At 40.8% G+C, this 23,165-nt stretch overlaps 1 protein-coding gene across 1 annotated transcript in view; it reads left to right on the top strand.

Annotated features, from left to right (window-relative positions):
• The window catches only part of LOC139757323 (acyl-coenzyme A thioesterase 1-like), a 198,621-nt gene that overhangs the window by 10,602 nt on the left and 164,854 nt on the right, over positions 1–23,165 (top strand). The window contains exon 2 of the mRNA XM_071677747.1: positions 5,816–5,923. Within this exon, the coding sequence (XP_071533848.1) occupies positions 5,825–5,923 (99 nt within the window). The 5' untranslated portion in view covers positions 5,816–5,824. The remainder of the gene's footprint in view (positions 1–5,815; positions 5,924–23,165) is intronic.

The raw sequence follows: 23,165 nt of genomic DNA, 5'->3' as shown, positions 1-23,165 counted from the left end.
CAGCTACCAGCGCTGTATCATCAGCGACCAACAACTGACTTGTTTCCCAAGCTCTCTCATCCACAACAGACTGCATACTTGCCCCTCTTTCCAAAACCCTTGCATTCACCTCCCTAACAACCCCATCCACAAACAAATTAAACAACCATGGAGACATCACACACCCCTGCCGCAAACCTACATTCACTGAGAGCCAATCACTTTCCTCTCTTTCTACATGTACACATGCCTTACATCCTCGATAAAAACTTTTCACTGCTTCTAACAACTTGCCTCCCACACCATATATTCTTAATACCTTCCACAGAGCATCTTATCAACTCTATCATATGCCTTCTCCAGATCCATAAATGGTACATACAAATCTATTTGCTTTTCTAAGTATTTCTCACATTTATTCTTCAAAGCAAACACCTGATCCACACATCCTCTACCACTTCTCAAACCACACTGCTCTTCCCCAATCTGATGCTCTGTACATGCCTTCACCCTCTCAATCAATACCCTCCCATATAATTTCCCAGGAATGCTCAACAAACTTATACCTCTGTAATTTGAGCACTCACCTTTGTCCCCTTTGCCTTTGTACAATGGCACTATACAAGCATTCCGCCAATCCTCAGGCACCTCACCATGAATCATACATATGTTAAATTACCTTACCAAACAGTCAACAATACAGTCACCCCCTTTTTTAATGAATTCCAATGCATTACCATCCAAACCTGCTGCCTTGCTGGCTTTCATCTTCCCCAAAGCTTTTACTACCTCTTCTCTGTTTACCAAATCATCCTCCCTAACCTTCTCACTTTGCACACCACCTCGACCAAAACACCCTACTCTATCATCAAACACATTCAACAAACCTTCAAAATGTTCACTCCATCTCCTTCTCACATCACCACTACTTGTTATCACCTCCCCGTTAGCGCCCTTCACTGAAGTTCCCATTTGCTCCCTTGTCTTATGCACTTTATTTACCTTCTTCCAAAACATCTTTTTATTCTTCCTAAAATTTAATGATACTCTCTCACCCCAACTCTCATTTGCCCTCTTTTTCACCTCTTGATTATTGGTGCATATGCACCTGGGCATGAGAAGAAAGATTATGAGAGGCAAGTATTTTGGGAGCAGTGAATGAGTGTGTTACTAGTTATGATGCACGAGACCAGGTCATAATGATGGGTGATTTGAATGCAAGGGTGATTAATGTGGCAGTTGAGGGAATAATTGGTATACATGGGGTGTTCAGTGTTGTAAATGGAAGTGGTGAAGAGCTTGTAGATTTATGTGCTGAAAAAGGACTGGTGATTGGGAATACATGGTTTGAAAAGAGAGATATACATAAGTATACGTATGTAAGTAGGAGAGATGGCCAGAGAGCGTTATTGGATTACATGTTAATTGATAGGCGCGCGAAAGAGAGACTTTTGGATGTTAATATGCTGAGAGGTGCAACTGGAGGGATGGGTGATTGTTATCTTGTGGAGGCGAACTTGAAGATTTGTAGAGGTTTTCAGAAAAGAAGAGAGAATGTTGGGGTGAAGAGATTGGTGAGAGTAAGTGAGCTTGGGAAGGAGACTTGTGTGAAGAAGTACCAGGAGAGACTGAGTACAGAATGGATAAAGGTGAGAACAAAGGAGGTAAGGGGATTGGGTGAGGAATGGGATGTATTTAGAGAAGCAGTGATGGCTTGCGCAAAAGATGCTTGTGGCATGAGAAGCGTGGGAGGTGGGCAGATTAGGAAGGGTAGTGAGTGGTGGGATGAAGAAGTAAGATTATTAGTGAAAGATAAGAGATAGAGGCTTTTGGACGATTTTTGCAGGGAAATAATGGAAATGAGTGGGAGATGTATAAAAGAAAGAGGCAGGAGGTGAAGAGAAAGGTGCAAGAGGTGAAAAAGAGGGCAAATGAGAGTTGGGGTGAGAGAGTATCATTAAATTTTAGGGAGAATAAAGAGATGTTTTAGAAGGAGGTAAATAAAGTAAGACAAGGGAACAAATGGGAACTTCAGTGAAGGGGGCTAATGGGAGGTGATAACAAGTAGTGGTGATATGTGAAGGAGATGGAGTGAGTATTTTGAAAGTTTGTTGAATGTGTTTGATGGTAGAGTGGCAGATATAGGGTGTTTTGGTCGAGGTGGTGTGCAAAATGAGAGAGTTTAGGGAGGCTGATTTGGTAAACAGGGAAGAGGAAGCAAAAGCTTTGCGGAAGATGAAAGCCGGCAAAGCAATGGGTTTGGATGGTATTGCAGTGGAATTTATTGAAAAAGGGGGTAACTGTATTGTTGACTGGTTGGTAAGGTTATTTAATGTATGTATTATTCATGGTGAGGTGCCTGAGGATTGGTGGAATGCTTGCATAGTGCCGTTGTACAAAGGCAAAGGGGACAAAGGTGAGTGCTCAAATTACAGAGGTATAAGTTTGTTGAGTATTCCTGGTAAATTATATGGAAGGGTATTGATTGAGAGGGTGAAGGCATGTACAGAGCATCAGATTGGGGAAGAGCAGTGTGGTTTCAGAAGTGGTAGAGGATGTGTGGATCAGGTGTTTGCTTTGAAGAATAAATGTGAGAAATACTTAGAAAAGCAAATAGATTTGTGTGTAGCATTTATGGATCTGGAGAAGGCATATGATAGAGTTGATAGAGATGCTCTGTGGAAGGTATTAAGAATATATGGTGTGGGAGGCAAGTTGTCAGAAGCAGTGAAAAGTTTTTATTGAGGATATAAGGCATGTGTACGTGTAGGAAGAGAGGAAAGTGATTTGTTCTCAGTGAATGTAGGTTTTGCGGCAGGGGTGTGTGATGTCTGCATAGTTGTTTGATTTGTTTATGGATGGGGTTGTTAGGGAGGTGAATGCAAGGGTTTTGGAAAGAGGGGCAAGTATGCAGTCTGTTGTGGATGAGAGAGCTTGGGAAGTGAGTCAGTTGTTGTTCGCTGATGATACAGCGCTGGTAGCTGATTCATGTGAGAAACTGCAGGAGCTGGTGACTGAGGTTGGTAAAGTGTGTGAAAGAAGAAAGTTGAGAGTAGATGTGAATAAGAGCAAGGTTATTAGGTACAGTATGGTTGAGGGTCAAGTCATTTGGGAGGTAAGTTTGAATGGAGAAAAACTGGAGGAAGTGAAGTGTTTTAGATATCTGGGAGTGGATTTGGCAGTGCATGGAACCATGGAAGTGGAAGTGAGTCATAGGGTGTGGGAGGGGTCGAAAATTCTGGGAGTGTTGAAGAATGTGTGGAAGTCGAGAACAGTATCTCAGAAAGCAAAAATGGGTATGTTTGAAGGAATAGTGTTTCCAGCAATGTTGTATGGTTGCGAGGCTTTGGCTATGGATAGAGTTGTGCGGAGGAGGATGGATGTGCTGGAAATGAGATGTTTGAGGACAATATGTGGTGTGAGGTGGTTTGATCGAGTAAGTAATGATAGGGTAAGAGAGATGTGTGGTAATAAAAAGAATGTTGTTGAGATAGCAGAAGAGGGTGTTTTGAAATGGTTTGGTCACATGGAGAGAATGAGTGAGGTAAGATTGACCAAGATGATGTATGTGTGAGAGGTGGAGGGAACGAGGAGAAGTGGGAGACCAAATTGGAGGTGGAAGGATGGAGTGGAAAAGACTTTGAGTGATCGGGGCCTGAACATGCAGGAGAGTGAAAGGCGTGCAAGGATTAGAGTGAATTGGAACGATGTGGTATACCGGGGTTGACCTGCTGTCAATGGATTGAACCATGGCATGTGAAGCGTCCAGGGTAAACCATGGAAAGTTCTGTGGGGCCTGGATGTGGTAATGGAGCTGTTGTTTCCTTGCATTATTACTTGACAGCTAGAGACTGAGTGTGAACTAATGGGGCCTTTGTTGTCTTTTCCCAGCGATACTTCGCACACATGAGGGGGAGGGGGTTGTTATTTCATTTCTGATGCTCTTTACATGCCTTAACCCTCTCATCAATGCCCTCCAATGTAATTCACCTGGAATACTCAACAAACTTTTATTTTATTTATTTATTATACTTTGTCGCTGTCCCCCGCGTTTGCGAGGTAGGGCAAGGAAAAAGACGAAAGAAATGGCCCAACCCCCCCCCATACACATGTATATACATACGTCCACACACGCAAATATACATACCTACACAGCTTTCCATGGTTTACCCCAGACGCTTCACATGCCCTGCTTCAATCCACTGACAGCACGTCAACCCCGGTATACCACATCGCTCCAATTCACTCTGTTCCTTGCCCTCCTTTCACCCTCCTGCATGTTCAGGCCCCGATCACACAAAATCTTTTTCACTCCATCTTTCCACCTCCAATTTGGTCTCCCTCTTCTCCTTGTTCCCTCCACCTCCGACACATATATCCTCTTGGTCAATCTTTCCTCACTCATCCTCTCCATGTGCCCAAACCACTTCAAAACACCCTCTTCTGCTCTCTCAACCACGCTCTTTTTATTTCCACACATCTCTCTTACCCTTACGTTACTCACTCAATCAAACCACCTCACACCACACATTGTCCTCAAACATCTCATTTCCAGCACATCCATCCTCCTGCGCACAACTCTATCCATAGCCCACGCCTCGCAACCATACAACATTGTTGGAACCACTATTCCTTCAAACATACCCATTTTTGCTTTCCGAGATAATGTTCTCGACTTCCACACATTCTTCAAGGCCCCCAGGATTTTCGCCTCCTCCCCCACCCTATGATCCACTTCCGCTTCCATGGTTCCATCCGCTGCCAGATCCACTCCCAGATATCTAAAACACTTCGCTTCCTCCAGTTTTTCTCCATTCAAACTCACCTCCCAATTGACTTGACCCTCAACCCTACTGTACCTGATAACCTTGCTCTTATTCACATTTACTCTTAACTTTCTTCTTCCACACACTTTTCCAAACTCAGTCACCAGCTTCTGCAGTTTCTCACATGAATCAGCCACCAGCGCTGTATCATCAGCGAACAACAACTGACTCACTTCCCAAGCTCTCTCATCCCCAACAGACTTCATACTTGCCCCTCTTTCCAAAACTCTTGCATTTACCTCCCTAACAACCCCATCCATAAACAAATTAAACAACCATGGAGACATCACACACCCCTGCCGCAAACCTACATTCACTGAGAACCAACAAACTTATACCTCTGTAATTTGTACACTCACCTTTATCCCCTTTGCCTTTGTACAATGGCATTAGGCTTGCATTCCACCATTCCTTAGGCACTTCACCATATACCATACATACATTGAATATCCTCACCAACCAGTCAGCAACACAGTCACCCTCTTTTTTGATAACTTCCATTGCAATACCATCCAAACCCGTTGCCTTGCCGGATTTCATCTTCCGCAAAGCTTTCACTACCTCTTCTCTGTTTACCAAAACATTCTCTCTGACCCTTACAATTCACATACCACCTCGACCAAAGCACCCTATATCTGCCACTCTATCATCAAACACATTCAACAAACCTTCAAAATACTATCTCTATCTCCTTCTCACTTCACCACTACTTGTTATTCCCTCCCCAATATCCCTCTTCATAAATATGTGCATGAGTATTGTTTGTCGCATCACTGCACTCAGTAGTATATGTCAAAGAGTTTAGATGCCCTTACATGAGTAGAGAGAAAGTTTTACTGCCAAAGTTTCAGACAGTAAGCACAGTGATGTAAGTGGTAGGCTCAAAGCCCATGTTTCAAGGTTATGGTAATCTTCAATGAGGTGGATCACCAATTTTGAGTCAGAGATTATTAGAAATGTGGATATTTGTAGTTATTCTATCTTTATTATCATTTCTGCTGTATTTTCAGGGGCGAATAATGCAGAGAGTACCACGGTTTCCGGTGCACAGGGTTTCCACTCTGAAAGGACATGTATCTTCTGGAGTTGCTTTTAACACATCCTCAGCTGTATCAAAGGTGAAAATATTGCATTATGATATTACAAGTTTAGTTATTGTTAATATGTAGTGGATGATTACTTTGCAGCTTTCTCACTTTCTTTAATTTGGAATTTGAGGGGTTTCACTGAAGATATTTTTTTTTTATGTATATTTAGAACTGTATCTTCCTCTTAACCCATTCACTTCTGGCTGCTTTAAGATATATTACCTGTGTGTAATTAGGTATTTCTTCTCTATGGGAAGTTTTACGTTTATGTGGCTCCTATCTCTTAAACACTGTCTCCAGTTATACAATTGCTTGAATTTATGTAAGCTGTCTGCATTAACCATGTCCTTGGTCAGTTTGTTCCTATCATCCACCACCCATGCTACAAAAGCATTTTTGTACACCCTTATTTACAAGTTTCATACTTAGTTTCATGTTACAGGTACACCACTGAATTTTTGGCAACTGATGGTTCGGCACCTCCTTTAGTATGGACAAAATTACGTAAGGGAACTTGAAATTTCCGTGGCCCCCAGACTAGATTAATGGGTGGCCACAGATGGCGTTGTGTGTAGGGCACGCTTATTTACATTTTTTACACTGCACTTGTTAGTGGTGATTCAGCAATTCTGTGAGATTCTTAGCTTATTTTGCTTAGATTTATCCCCTAGCTATGGCTTCTAAGACGTATGAGAGTGTCAGTCGTGGTGTCAAACGTAAACACCAGTCCATATCAGTCTAAGATAAAGTAGAACTGTTAAAAAAATGGACCATAAGCTGTGTGACATAATTCTACAGTATTGGTTCATCAACTGTTTATGATATAAAGAAGCAAAGGGAGAAAATATTGAGATTTTATGCAGACAGCGATTCCAAGAAGCAAATGATGATTAGAAAAACTATGAAAGATGGTAAGAGTACTGAGCACGACTGAGTGATGATGGAATGGTTTTGACAGCGTTGGAGTGATGTAGTGAACTTGTCAGGTAGCATGATAATGGTCCAGGCTAAGTTGTTCCATAAAGAACTTAAATTACAACATGAGCCTGACTATAGTGAAGGATGGCTTCAAAGATTCAAGAAGCGTCATGGAATTTCCATGAATAGAGTGTGCGGAAAAAAGCGGTTTTCAAACCACGAAGGAGCTGCCTAGTATGTGGATGAATTTGCGAAACTCATAGCTGATGAGCACCTCAGTCCGGAGCAGGTGTATAATGCAGATGAAACTGCATTGTTCTGGCAATGCACACCTAGGAAAACACTTAACAACCGAAGACGAAGAAGACCCCACATGATTCAAATAATCTAAGAACAGACTTACCATCTTAGGATGGTCAGACATTTGATATTTGTCTAATTAGATTTCTTGCAGTCCATGGTATACTTTAGACACATGGGAGATGTATAATTAGTGGATAAGAGGTGCATTGATGAATTATTATTTTGTGACCACGTTTGGTCTGGCAAATGGTTAATCCGGAAAGGCTTTGGAACGAAGAGTGCCAGAAAATCGGTGGTATACCTGTTTGTCCTTTGATTCCTTTATTCTTACTTCTCTCAAAGTACTATCCCCTGTGCACTTTGCTGATTTCTATTAAAAACTTAAAGGTTGTGAATAGGCCACCCCTCACTATTCTCTCTTCTAAGGTGGTTAAATTTAAAGCTTCCAGCCACTCCCTGTAGCTTACATCTTTGGTAAAAACTTATCACTGCTCCTGGTAACTTACCTCCCACACCATATACTCTTAATACCTTCCAACAAGGTATCTCTGTCAACCCTGTCATATGCCTTCTCCAGATCCATAAATGCTACATACAAATCCATCTGTTTTTCTAAGTATTTCTCACATGTATTCTTCAAAGCAAATACCTGATCCACACAACCCCTACCACTTCTGAAACCACACTGCTCTTCCCCAGTCTGATGCTCTGTACATGCCTTTACCCTCTCAATCAATACCCTCCCATGTAATTTCCCAGGAATACTCAACAAACTTAACCTCTGTAATTTGAACACTCACCTTTATCCCCTTTGCCTTTGTACAGTGGCACTATGCATGCATTCCGCCAATCCTCTGGCACTTCACCAAGAACCATATGTACATTGAATATCCTTGCCAACCAGTCAGCAACACAGTCACCCCATTTTTTGATAATTTCCACTGCAATACCTTCCAATCCTATTGCCTTTCTGGCTTTCATCTTCTGCAGTGCTTTCACTAACTCTTCTCTGTTTACCAAACCATTCTCCCTGACCCTCTCACTTCACACACTACCTCGACCAAAACTCCCTATATCTGCCATTCTATTATCAAATACATTCAGCAAACCTTCAAAATACTTACTCCATCTCCTTCTCACTTCACTACTTGTTATTACCACCCCATTAGCCCCCTTCACCGATGTTCCCATTTGTTCTCTTGTCTTATGCACTATATTTACCTCCTTCCAAAGCATCTTTTTATTATTCTCCCTATTATTCTCTCTATCACCCCAATAAATATGAATATATATAAATATATATTTAGAGTTATTATACTTTGTCGCTGTCTCCCGCGTTAGCGAGGTAGCGCAAGGAAACAGATGAAAGAATGACCCAACCCACCCACATACACATGTATATACATATATGTCCACACACGCACATATACATACCTATACATCTCAACGTATACATATATATACACACACAGACATATACTTATATACACATGTACATAATTCATACTTGCTGCCTTTATCATTCCCGTTGCCAACCCGCCACACATGAAATGAAAACCCCCTCCGCCTGCATGTATGCAAGGTAGCGCTAGGAAAAGACAACAAAGGCCACATTTGTTCGCACTCAGTCTCTACTGTCATGTATAATGCACCGAAACCACAGCTCCCTTTCCACATCCAGGTCCCACAAAACTTTCCATGGTTTACTCCAGACACTTCACATGCCCTGGTTCAATCCATTGACAGCACGTCGACCCCAGTATACCACGTCGTTCCAATTCACTCTATTCCTTACACGTCTTTCACCCTCCTGCATGTTCAGGCCCTGATCACTCAGAATCTTTTTCACTCCATCTTTTGACCTCCAATTTGGTCTCCCACTTCTCTTCGTTCCATCCACCTCTGACACATATATCCTCTTGGTCAATCTTTCCTCACTCATTCTCTCCATGTGACCATACCATTTCAAAACACCCTCTTCTGCTCTCTCAATCACTCTCTTTATTACCACACATCTCTCAAACCCTTTCATTACTTACTCAATCAAACCACCTCACACCACATATTTTCCTCAAACATCTCATTTCAAGGACAATCCTCCTTCTCCACACATCTCTATCTATAGCCCACGCCTCGCAACCATATAATATTGTTGGAACCACTATTCCTTCAAACATACCAATTTTTGCTTTCCAAGATGATGTTCTCGACTTCCACACATTTTTCAATGCTCCCAGAATTTTCACCCCCTCCCCACCCTATGATTCACTTCCGCTTCCATGGTTCCATCCGCTGCCAAATCCACTACCAGATATCTAAAACACTTCACTTCCTCCAGTTTTTCTCCATTCAAACTTACCTCCCGATTGACTTGTCCCTCAACCCTACTTTACCTAATAACCTTGCTCTTATTCACATTTACCCTCAGCTTTCTTCTTTCACACACTTTACCAAACTCAGTCACCAGCTTCTGCAGTTTGTCACAGGAATCAGCCACCAGTGCTGTATCATCAGTGAACAACAAGTGACTCACTTCCCAAGCTCTCTCATCCACAACAAACTGCATACTTGCCCCTCTTTCCAAAACTCTTGCATTCACCTCCCTAACAACCTCATCCATAAACAAATTAAACAACCATGGAGACATCACGCACCCCTGCTGCAAACCAACATTCACTGAGAACCAATCACTTTCCTGTCTTCCTACACGTACACATGCCTTACATCCTCGATAAAAACTTTTCACTGCTTCTAACAACTTACTTCCCACACCATATATTCTTAATACCTTCCACAGAGCATCTCTATCAACTCTTATCATATGCCTTCTCGAGATCCATAAATGCTACTTACAAATCCATTTGCTTTTCTAAGAATTTCTCGCATACATTCTTCAAAGCAGACACCTGATCCACACATCCTCTACCACTTCTGAAACCACACTGCTCTTCCCCAATCTGATGCTCTGTACATGCCTTCACCCTATCATTCAATACCCTCCCATATGATTTCCCATGTATATGTATGAGGGTAAAATCCTATTGATTCTGCCAGACACATACTTACCTCTGAGGTTTTCTCTTTTCACTATTTTTTATGTTTCACTTTCCATATTGTAATATATTTAGTGCTTGCATTAGAACAAATCAGTTTGTTTGAATATCTGTTTTTCATGAATGTGTATTAACAATGCTACTTGCTCGAATGGTGCAGAGGTCTTTCTAGGAAAGCTTTTCTGATCGCATTTTCTTTTATTTGCTTATTTTTTTTTTTTTTTTGCTTTGTCGCTGTCTCCCGCGTTTGCGAGGTAGCGCAAGGAAACAGACGAAAGAAATGGCCCAACCCACCCCCATACACATGTATATACATACGTCCACACACGCAAATATACATACCTACCCAGCTTTCCATGGTTTACCCCAGATGCTTCACATGCCTTGATTCAATCCACTGACAGCACGTCAACCCCGGTATACCACATCGCTCCAATTCACTCTATTCCTTGCCCTCCTTTCACCCTCCTGCATGTTCAGGCCCCGATCACACAAAATCTTTTTCACTCCATCTTTCCACCTCCAATTTGGTCTCCCTCTTCTCCTCGTTCCCTCCACCTCCGACACATATATCCTCTTGGTCAATCTTTCCTCACTCATTCTCTCCATGTGACCAAACCATTTCAAAACACCCTCTTCTGCTCTCTCAACCACGCTCTTTTTATTTCCACACATCTCTCTTACCCTTACGTTACTTACTCGATCAAACCACCTCACACCACACATTGTCCTCAAACATCTCATTTCCAACACATGCATCCTCCTACGCACAACTCTATCCATAGTCCACGCCTCGCAACCATACAACATTGTTGGAACCACTATACCTTCAAACATACCCATTTTTGCTTTCCGAGATAATGTTCTCGACTTCCACACATTCTTCAAGGCTCCCAGAATTTTCACCCCCTCCCCCACCCTATGATCCACTTCCGCTTCCATGGTTCCATCCGCTGCCAGATCCACTCCCAGATATCTAAAACACTTCACTTCCTCCAGTTTTTCTCCATTCAAACTCACCTCCCAATTGACTTGACCCTCAACCCTACTGTACCTAATAACCTTGCTCTTATTCACATTTACTCTTAACTTTCTTCTTTCAGACACTTTACCAAACTCAGTCACCAGCTTCTGTAGTTTCTCACATGAATCAGCCACCAGCGCTGTATCATCAGCGAACAACAACTGACTCACTTCCCAAGCTCTCTCATCCCCAACAGACTTCATACTTGCCCCTCTTTCCAAAACTCTTGCATTCACCTCCCTAACAACCCCATCCATAAACAAATTAAACAACCATGGAGACATCACACACCCCTGCCACAAACCTACATTCACTGAGAACCAAACACTTTCCTCTCTTCCTACACGTACACATGCCTTACATCCTCGATAAAAACTTTTCACTGCTTCTAACAACTTGCCTCCTACACCATATATTCTTAATACCTTCCACAGAGCATCTCTATCAACTCTATCATATGCCTTCTCCAGATCCATAAATGCTACATACAAATCCATTTGCTTTTCTAAGTATTTCTCACATACATTCATCAAAGCAAACACCTGATCCACACATCCTCTACCACTTCTGAAACCACACTGCTCTTCACCAATCTGATGCTCTGTACATGCCTTCACCCTCTCAATCAATACCCTCCCATATAATTTGCCAGGAATACTCAACAAACTTATACCTCTGTAATTTGCTTATGTATGTCCTTATTATCTGCCTAATATTTTTTTTTATTATTTAGAACAAGTGGCTTAGTAGGTGTTGTGGGATTCCACTTGCATGAGGTTATACCATGAGTGAAAATTCACCTTTGGTGGGGCTCTCACTGGGAGTGCAGTCTTGTCAAAGAACTGCTCTCTCCAAAGAAGTCTAGATTTTCCTGCTACTGTGGTGTAGTCTTGGGCTGCAAGGGCCTTTAGAACAGTCCAGCGTAACACCAGAACTCTTTCATAGTATATGGTTTTGAGGTAATTGTAAATGAAATAAAGTAACCTCATAGAGAAAAAGTACATTTGCCAGAAAATGAAAATGAAAAGGCTGTAACAATTTTGTAAATAATGCTTAGTTTCCATCTTCTGGCAATGCCAGGAGGACTGCAAGGATAAGCTTGTTTCTTTATCTACTTTTTTTTTCCAAAGCCTGTTTTGAGTTCAAAATCTTTTTTCATTACATACATGTATATGTTTGATTTTTCAGTATCACATGGACAGCTACAACCAGCTGATCTCCCACATCCATTTTCAAAATTTTGTACAGGGTTTGGATTTTTAATTTCAAAACTGTCACTGTCATCTGTTTTCATTTTCTATGTTTCTTCTTCACTACCTAGCTTACAGAGTTCATCAAGAAGGTTGTAAGTGTGTTTTATGATGTAAGCAGAGGAGATTGAATGTAGATATACAGGTAAAAGTAAAGTAATGATGTTTGAAAGGAAATGGAGCGAAAGTATAGATTTTGTAAATCCATATAGAGTGAAACAAGAAAGTGTACTAAATTATGCTGTGGATATGAGGATAAAAGACTGGAAGCAGTGAGGGAATTTAAGTACCTGGGAGCTGTCTTGGGTAAGTATGATGATATGGAAGGTGATAAGGGAGAGAGCAGTACAGGTTAGGAGATTCATTGGGTGTAAGTATGGAAGTGAAGAGAGGATTAAAGACAGTATGCACCCAAAGCTTGGACGTGGAATGAGGCACAGAGGTCAAGAATCCAGATGGTGGAAATGAGCTATTTGAGAAGAGCATGTGGTGTGAGTAGATAGAATGAAGAAAGAAATGAAAGGGTGTATGAGATATGTGGTATGGCAATGAATGCAAAGGGAGTGAATTGTTGAGTAGTAGAATGGGTTTGAGCATGTAGAAAGAATGCAAGACTGGGAGTTTACAACGAGAGTGTATAATAGCACAATTAAAGGGTTGGTGTGAGTGGAAGACTACCTGTGACATGGGCAAATAGGTTGAAGGAATACTGCAGGGAGAGAAACAGAGGAAGAATGCATGGAATGGTGTATGCAAGAGAGGCATGTAAGGACATGAATAAGTGGAGGCTCTTTTGCCCGGGGGGAACGGGCATTAGAGATATAGATAGATAGATAGATAGATGAATAGATATCAACAATTCTTATAGTATCTATACCCCAGGCTTTAAATGATCTGGCAGGGGCTGATAATGGTCTGGCAGAGAATGGATATGTACTCTCTCCTCTGACATTTTGATGGCTAGTGACCCGTATAGTCAAAGATTATTGGCTCATTATCTGGTACCACTTTCATATTTTATCATATAATACTATCATCATTTTTTTCCTGCCAGTATCTTGTGTATGAATTTATGAGGATGTCGCTGTAGCTACACCCCATAGTCATAAGTTATTTTAGGTGTTGATGTTGAAATACCCTGCAATGAATGGGTTGAGAATCACAATTTTTCAGGACAATGCCAGCTTGAGTATGATACTACATATTCTCTTTTATTGTGATCTCGAACTCCACTTGCAAATGGTATCAATGTGAACATGAAGTCACCTTTGACGAGGTTGTATCATCGTCACTGAACGGTAAAGATTAGAGCATTGTCAAGGACCTTCCCACCCAAAGTGTCCCACCTTGCCATGCCCCATGTGGAGTAAAGCCTCAAAGCTGCAGATGCTTCATAAAAGGGGTCCTGGTACTGCATCACTAACTATTCTTTGTTGTTAGATGTGATCATTTATCATTGTGTTTAGTGGACCATCACATCAGCAGATGTTTAATGCTATGACTGAAATTTGATCAATAATGATTTTAGCTGGTACATTTTCACTCTTAGACATAATGTGCACTTAATTGTGAATTTTTGATGTTTTACTCTGAATGATAATAGTAAGTGCTTCTATTATGTAGTAGTAGCAGTTGATGGCAGGCATCTACCAACCAGGTACGTACTACTGCCTGAATATTAGGAGGGATAGTCGTGGTGTCACAGTGAGCCAGCACTGGGGCGTTTATTACAAAACCTCTTTCATGCCCAGGTCACTATCTTTTTACCCTTGCCTCATCCATATGTAAGTTGCATGCATTCAAACTCAGCCCCAATCCCTTATTTCACTTATATAATACTTAAAACATAACACATCTTAATTTCTTTATCTTTGTTTTTCACCTCTCTGATTGAAATTATGGCAGTAGAACCCTCAAATGATTTACTGGTGTCATTTCACAGCAGTGCCATTAGTTGAGAGGAGTTGAGCAAATCCTATGGTCCACTTGACTGCTGTCATGTGATTAGGATCAACTCCACATTCATAGCTACAGTTTATAGGCCTAGTTCTTTTACTGTCCGTTTCTGCAACATTCATGGTCTTAACTTAAACTTTCCTTCAGTTGAACACCACCTGTTTACTTTCTCCCCCTAATCTTCTTTTTCTCTTCGAAATCCTACTTTCCAAGGCTGCTACTCCCTTGCACCATCAGATTTCCAACTTTAATCTCTGTCATCTTTTCTACCCTAAAGGTGGAGTCTGCATCTGCAGCTGGACAAAGGCACCTATTGCACATCTTGAGGGTCTTAGGTCTCCTAACTTTAATACCATTTGGCTCAAAATCTCTATACCTTGCTTTCATGTTTTTATTTACTTTCCCAAATCCTCTAACTATGTATAACCCTTTGTCTGTTTGACTTCTAGCCACGAAGCTCTACTCTCTTCACATCCATATACTGGGATCTTCTATAAAAGGGATTTCACTGTACACAATGATTGATAAGGGTCTAACTGGGACAATCCTGGTGAAGCCAAGGCCTTTTCTTTATCTCGTTAATGATCTGGAACAGTTAATTAAACACCTTACCCAATTTCTCATCTGTCACAGACACTCTTCTAACATACTTGACCTTTTATACCTCTGAACTGTCCCACCATTCATACACTATTTCTGCACCCTTAAGGACCTCTGGCCACAATCTTATTTTTGATAATTCTAATTGGACATACCCATCCTGTGTCTCCCCCATTGAATTGCCAACTTGGCACTCTGGCAGAACTCAAAGGTTATCCCCATGCAACTTCTTTTGTTGACTTTCAAGGGGATGGGTATTGTTTCTCTAGGAAGGATGCCGCAAGTTGTGTTGAACACAGAACAAGGTTATCTTGGCCAGGGTAGTCCTGTATCTCATCTCCTTCCATATCTTTTTCTCCACAATTGAAGGCTGATCACTCCTGTTCTGATATATGTCACATCAGGGATTGTGCTTATCAGACCATGAAACTCTTCCCTTTCCCTGAAACCCACTCCTCTTTTGTTTCTGTGCAGTCATTGCAAAGCTGATTTGAAGAACCAAGCACACTTTCTTAAAAAGAAAGTGAAAGTGTGCTTACTTGACTTCTAGTGGCAAATCTTTTTGATTGATAACCATAAGCATTTTCAATAAATTCTGTGATTCATACTTTCCTCTTTTTTCCTACCTGATCAATATACTAGTAACCCTCCAACTGATAAAGCCACTGTCTTTGGTACCTGTGTTCCTCTAACTTTGGGTGATTTAGCTTTTAATGCTCCTCCCTAATTTCCTGCCACTGAACTTGTGCCATCTTCTGTATTGTCATCAGACAAGGTCTTCCAGTTACTCTCCAGCTCCAGCTGGGCAAGACTCAGACTCTAATAGTGTGTGCCCCAGAGCTACTAACAATCATTGCTTGCTTATTTTACATCTGTCTAAGAACCCAGATTTTTCTTTCATTTAGAAGCATCCCTTGGTGCATCCCATCTCTGAGAAAAGAGAGCCCTCTACCCCTCCTACTTTCATCCCTTACCTCTCACTTCTGCTGTCTCCAAAGTCTTTGAAACTCCTAAACTCTCACTTTCTCAAATGCTTAGAATCCCATTCTCTTCTTTCAGATCACAAGTATGGATTTCACAGGTCAAGGTCATTGTCTTCTGTCCTATGTGACACGCTTCTGGTCCTCCTTTCTCAGGGATTTTGGTGAAACTTTTGTCCTAGCCCTCAACATATCTAAAGCTTTAGATGGGATATGGCATAAGTCTTTGCTTTTTGAATGCCATTCCTTTGGTTTCATTGCTTCTCTTTCTTCTCTGATCAATAGATACCTTTACTGACCATTCCATCTCAGAAGTCATTGATGGAATGGCTTCCCCAGCTTATCATTTGTTCCTTATTGTTCTCCTCTATTGCTTGCTCTCTCTCCTTTCAGTAAATGATTTACTGTCTTCTACTTATTCATTTTTATGCTGATGATTTCACTTTACATACTTCACTATGCTTTTTCTCCCCTCTCCCTTTTATACTTATTCTCTTTCTCTTACTGATCATATTTCTTCTCATAGTTTGACCAGTGCAACATTTTAGACTGGGAAAGCTGTAACTTTGTAATGTTTAACAGTGCTAAAATGCAATTTTTTCCTATAGCTCTTTCTAAGAATCATAAGTTTCCCTCTGTTCAATTTCAGAACACCACAATTTAACCGTATAATAATGTAAGCATGTTGGATATAACCATATTCTCTGTTCTGTCCTGGAAACCCCTCATATCTGCATAACAAAAGCTGGGAGTGTTTTACAGGCATGGTAATTATTTTTCTTAGCAGTTATTTCATACCTACAGGAGTTTTATTTGCCCAAGTATGGAATACTGCTTATACATCTGGGATGGCTTACCCTCCACTTCTATGTTAACTAGAGTGGAATCAAAAGCTCTCCATCTCATCAATTCTCTTAGTATCACCTCTCTTCAACCTTTCCTTTCAGTGCACTGTGATGTTGCTGCTTTCTCTCTAACCTATAGATTTTATTTTGCTGTTGTTCTCTTGAGTTGTATGTATGTGTTCCTACTCCCAAATTTTGGACTCATGATGCATTTGGTTGCTGCTTCCCCACAGTTTCCGTATGGAGTCTGGCTTGTCACTCAAGGATTGGCTGTTATGGTACCTCCTCCTTCATTTGAATAGCTAATCTTTAGAATTTTCTTCCTTTTATCTTTCCTTCTCTATGTAGCCTTTCTTCCTGCAAGAGTCAGGTCTACAAATGCTTGCTGATCCCTGATTGATTTCTACTTTATTTTCTTTTACTTTTTTCTCCATTCCAAGATGACCTTGACGTCTCTCACCCAAGATGGTGTTGTTTTAGGCATATTTTCACCATGCCAAGGTGGTCACCATAAAAAGAAACAGAAATATATAACATTTACCATGAAATCCCAGTTTTTCATGAGTTTAGGAAATGTTCAATTTAAAACATCTGAAACAAACATCTAGATATCAGAATTTCCCACCTATGAACAAAACTCTATAAGCATGCTAGAAAGCATTTGTTCGATGAGTTAAACCAATTTTATCACTGGAGCTGGAGTTCTCTCAAGTTGGTGGCCATGGCAATAGAGTCTCCATACCTAGTGAACTCCATTGCCACTTCTTAGCCTTTAGTGCCACACACTTAAAAGCCCACTGGCAGAGGGCAAGTTTAATGCAGGATTTGCAGGGGCTCCTACCTAAAATTCCTACTGACCACTACTACTTATTGCTCCTGCCTAATGTTTGTACCCATTCGTGCTGCCTAATATTTCTACCTGATGCTCCTACCTTAATGTTCCTTCTTACTACTTTTATGTATTGCTCCTAACATTTTGCCAAAAAGCAGGGCTAGTGCATAGTGCTCCTCACAAGAAAATCTAGTCACAAAGGACGAGGTGTATGATTTAAGTTTTGTCAGGTGTTATGTATAACAAAGAGAGATTGTATGTTTGTGGACAGAATGCCAGTAGTACACATGGGGGTGAGGTAGAAAGAAAAAAGACAGCTACCTGGATCAGAGGAGTGCACCTTGATACCTGCTGAAGTGCTGGCCCACTACACAGCCATCAGTTACACTCCTGATACCCAGGTGAATAAGATATGAGCAGTTACCTTCTTTAACCATCATAAGTCATATGAGAATGGCAGACGTCATCATTTATAATACACAAGGATATTGATTGAATCTATCCTTGAAAGCATCAGGTTATTTGAAAAAAAAAGGGGGGCTTGTGAAAACAGAGGAAACAGTTACATGTGTAAATATGAACTTGCTTATTGGTAAGGTGTTGCAGTCCTTCAAAACAAGTTTGCTGCAATTAATTTTTGATGCCCTGTTTGTTGAATGAACACTAATTTGTACATTGTTTATTTACCAACAATTATCTGTGTATTCTATCTATATCTCTGATGCCCATTCCCACCAGGAATTCCCATCAAGGAGGTGGCAACAGCAAAAGTTTCCACTTATTCCTGGCCTTCCATGCCTTCCTTGCATACATCATTGCACATGATCTTTCAGCATCTCTCTCCCTCCAGTATTTTACCACTGTTTCCCCATATCTGAGGTGGTCCTCCTCTCACACCAACTCACTTGAAACATACTGTTAAACACTCCATGTAAACTACAAGTTGTGCATTCTTTCCACGTGCCACCTCAGAGTATTACATTTCACCCTCACGAACACTGCATAGTTCATTCCTTTTGCATTTCCAGTCATACCAATTCTCTCATACACCCCTCTCATTACTTCTCTCATTCCTTCTGGTCATATTACATGCTTTCTCAGACAGTTCATTTCCACAGCCTGGATTCTTGACTTCTGTGACTCATTCTGTCTTTGTTTTTGCTACATAATTCAGGGTCAGGAGGAAGGTGCTGTCCCTTAATCCTCTTTGCTTCCTTACTTACACCTCTATGCTTCATTATTCTCTCAAGGGACCCAATTACTCTTTTACCCTGTATTGCTCTCTCCTATATTTTTCCTTCAATATCACCAAACCTACCCAAGATTGTTCCCAAGTACTTAAAATTCTGTCACTTCTTCCAGTCTTTCACCCCCATATCTATAACACACTTTATTACATTTTCTTTCTCATTTCATAGGGCTTTGCCAAACCTACACTTTTACTCTTTATCCTTCCAGACACCATTACATTTACTTTTACTTACATTTATCTTTAATCACCTATGCTTATGCACATCATAAAAACACTTACACTATTTGCAACTCCTCTTCACTCTAAGCAAACAACACATTATCATATGCATAAAGGCTTGTCACTAGCCACCATACTTCACCAACACACTCCATCTCTACACCCTCTTTCCCTAGTTTTGCTCTCATCTCTTACCACACCATTCATATATGTGTTAAAAGGCCAAGGTGATTTCTCACAGCCCTGCCTTATACCCACATGTTTACCAGAATTCTGCTCAACTCTCCATCCACTCTTGCACATGCATTTCCTACTCTTTAGAAGGCTTTGACATCATCCAACAGTTGTCCCTTTTCCACCATATATCCTTAACATTGCTCGTAAAGCATTGTACCTAACTATCATACACTTTCTCCAGATACATAAATACTGCATACAGTCATTCTCATTGCAAGTATATGATCCATACATACCCTGCTTTTTCTATGGTAACTCTGAAATTGGACAAGTGAATGTGCAGCTCCACCAGGAAAGATGAATTTCTTCCAACAGTCATTCATTAAATGATACTAGGATGCAAAAAGCTTGCTCCAGGTTACATTATCTCACATGGAACAGGTGTAGGGCCTCTTGAGAGGAATTTTATCAGGAGGTACAAAGTTTTGTTTTGGCCCCCCTTTTCTTCTCCATTAGTCATCCTGTTTTAATCCACTATGGTTTTATGCCATGAGCTGTAAGGAGAGAGGTTATGGAAAATGAGTTAGGGGTGGAATGATTTTCTGCATTTGAGGCCTTATGCTCCTATATTCCCTCCATGATAAATATAGATAAGTATAGATGAAATAAAAGAGGATCAAAGAGAAGAAAGCACATTTGATTTGAACATTTTTGTTTATGCTACAATACAGATAAGGAGAAAGAATTCACATTGAAACATCCTTTTATATTGCAATGTAGATCAGAAGACATAATTATTAGTAAAAAGTTAAAAGAGGTAAATAGGCTTCGTATTTAAAGAGAGCTTCCTGGCCTTGGTTTTGTGAAAAATTTTTAATCACATCATGAAAATTAGTTGTTTTGGCAATGTTTGATTCAGTACTTAGTCTAGCCACATCCACAAGATGTTCCTGAGGCATTGTAGACCTTAAATGATTCTCAATCAGCTTGACTTTGCAGAAGCTACTGTTGCTGGAATTGTTGATAGTATGCACAAGCTAACACAAACATTTGGAAACAGGTCACCAAGTCATTTCTCTGTTAAGTTCAACAGATCTAATGGCTTTAACCATGCATTTCCAAAATTCACTCTATTCCCTTAGTGTAATTGTTGCATATTTTCAAAATCATCACTGTTAAGATCAGCAGAACATTTCTCTGATAAAGATAAAGCTTTTCTCTCCACATCACTTTCAGACATGGTGAGATATTTCCACAAGAAATCCGATTTTTCATCCAATTGCTTAGTAGCATTGAAACGGACTGTTAATCCTGCTGTAACGTTGTCTACCAAGCACACACTTTCTGAAGTAGACCTCTTATGATGTATCATGTGTGTCCTCCAAGTTAGCAGTAGGTGTGCTGTCATCATGGCCTTGCCCTCTTGCACCTTACTCCACCACATCTATGGGAGAGTTTTCTTTCGAAATTTTGTCAGACCTGTGAGGAGAGTTTCTATGCTTGCTACTTCAGCATCTAGTGTGGCATCTCTGGTGTAGATGACATTGCAATTATGTATCCCAGCTAATATTTTTTACCACACACCTGACATTAACACAGGCAAAAGATTTTTATTTTCTTTATTATACTTTGTCGCTGTCTCCCGCATTAGTGAGGTAGCGCAAGGAAACAGACAAAAGAATGGCCCAACCCACCCACATACATATGTATATACATACACGTCCACACACGCACGTATACATACCTATACATCTCAACGTATACATATATATACACACACACAGACATATACATATATACACATGTACATAACTCATACTTGCCCTTATTCATTCCTGTTGCCACCCCGCAACACATGAAATGAAAACCCCCTCCCCCGCATGTGCGCGAGGTAGTGCAAGGAAAAGACAACAAAGGCCACATTCGTTCACACTCAGTCTCTAGCTGTCCTGTATAATGCACCGAAACCACAACTCCCTTTCCACATCCTGGCCCCACAAAACTTTCCATGGTTTACCCCAGACGCTTCACATACCCTGGTTCAGTCCATTGACAGCACGTCCACTCCGGTATACCACATCATTACATTGTTCCAGTTCACTCTATTCCTTGCATGCCTTTCACCCTCCTGCATGTTCAGGCCCCGATCACTCAAAATCTTTTTCACTCCATCTTTCCACCTCCAATTTGGTCTCCCACTTCTCCTCGTTCCCTCCACCTCTGACGCATATATCCTCTTAGTCAATCTTTCCTCACTCATTCTCTCCATGTGACCAAACCATTTCAAAACACCCTCTTCTGCTCTCTCAACCACACTCTTTTTATTACCTCACATCTCTCTTACCCTATCATTACTTACTTGATCAAACCACCTTACACTACATATTGTCCTCAAACATCTCATATCCAGCACATCCACCCTCCTCCGCACAACTCTATCTATAGCCCACACCTCACAACCATATAACATTGTTGGAACCATTATTCCTTCAAACATACCCATTTTTGCTTTCCGAGACATCGTTCTCGACTTCCGCACATTTTTCAATGCTCCCAGAACTTTTGCCCCCTCCCCCACGTATGATAAAACTCCATGGACTCCATTTCTTGTTTTGGCCATCGAATTAAGTTCTAGGAGGTCTTCCAGTGCAAATTTAATGCCAGGCAAGTGAGCTGCAAAAGGCTTTACATATTCAACGCAATTTGACGATCTTGTTTTAGACATACAACAAAGATACAGGTTGTGTTGTAATTCCCACTGCTTAGGACTGGAATTGAACAAGTGGTACACAGTTTGAATTTGTAAGGTTATTGCTTCAGGTATGTATTCACCAGCATCATTTCTCAAAAGAAGTGTTGTTTGTCCAATATGGCATCTACTATTACTGCAAAGTACTTTGCAGATTGTCTCTCAAGCAAAATGTGTCGTTTCACAAGCTTTGAACATTGTGCAATAAATTCATTTTTGAGTCAGGGGACAGAAAATGAACTTGAAGCTGCTCACTTCTTTTCTGTGACTCCTCTACACTTAGCACATGTTCCTAAGGATGGGGTCCCACCTGGAGAGCAGTTCAATCAGTCCTTAAAAGGTTCCATTATTTGAATCACCAATTCAGTGAGATGAACCAGTAAATGCCAGACCATGTTCTCCCAAGAAGTGTAAAACATGGATGATGCACTTTAAAACAGTGTACCATTTCACAGCTTCAGTTTTGATTGATGCTTCTAAGATGGTGTCAACTCCTGTTCCAGACAGCAGTCACTTTTCTAATTCTTGTCAGGCTAGGTAACATTCTCTGTGTTTGGGATGCTGTAGGAAAGTTTCCACTACTTCCCATTAGCATCCCAGCCTTCAGCGGATACCATTGCAGACAGATGCAGAAGTGCTAGTCTTGACTGTCTTGTGTGAAAATAATCAACATGGAAAGCAATATAATGCTTGTTTCTATTGACTTAAGACAAGCCAGTCTCTTACATATAGTTCTTCATTGGTGCTTTGAAATTTTTGTATGCTGTCTGGGAAAACCTGATTGCAGGTGTCTTTAGGGCATTTTTTTAGGTGAAGGGATATGACCATTGGTAACATACTTTTCTATTTCCTTTTGGGATAGAAACTCGTTTGTGATACATCCATTGTCAAGGCCTTCATTATGATTACTCCTCTCATATCCCAAATTCACTTCCACATGCACCTGTATGTCTGTTTCTTTTTTTCCACTTTCATTTTTTGCATCTGCCCCTTCATCAAAATCCTTTGCATGATTACCCTGTCAACTGCTCATTATTTAGGGATGAGGTTTCCAACAGTTTCTTTTTGTTACAGTTCTATAGGTGAGTTTAGTGAAATTTTTTTGGAGATGCAC

The sequence above is a fragment of the Panulirus ornatus genome, chromosome 25 (assembly GCF_036320965.1).
Source record: "Panulirus ornatus isolate Po-2019 chromosome 25, ASM3632096v1, whole genome shotgun sequence".
NCBI lineage: Eukaryota > Metazoa > Arthropoda > Malacostraca > Decapoda > Palinuridae > Panulirus > Panulirus ornatus.
The sequence above is the reverse complement of the archived record's forward strand: the minus strand, read 5'-3'. Positions and strand labels throughout refer to the sequence as shown.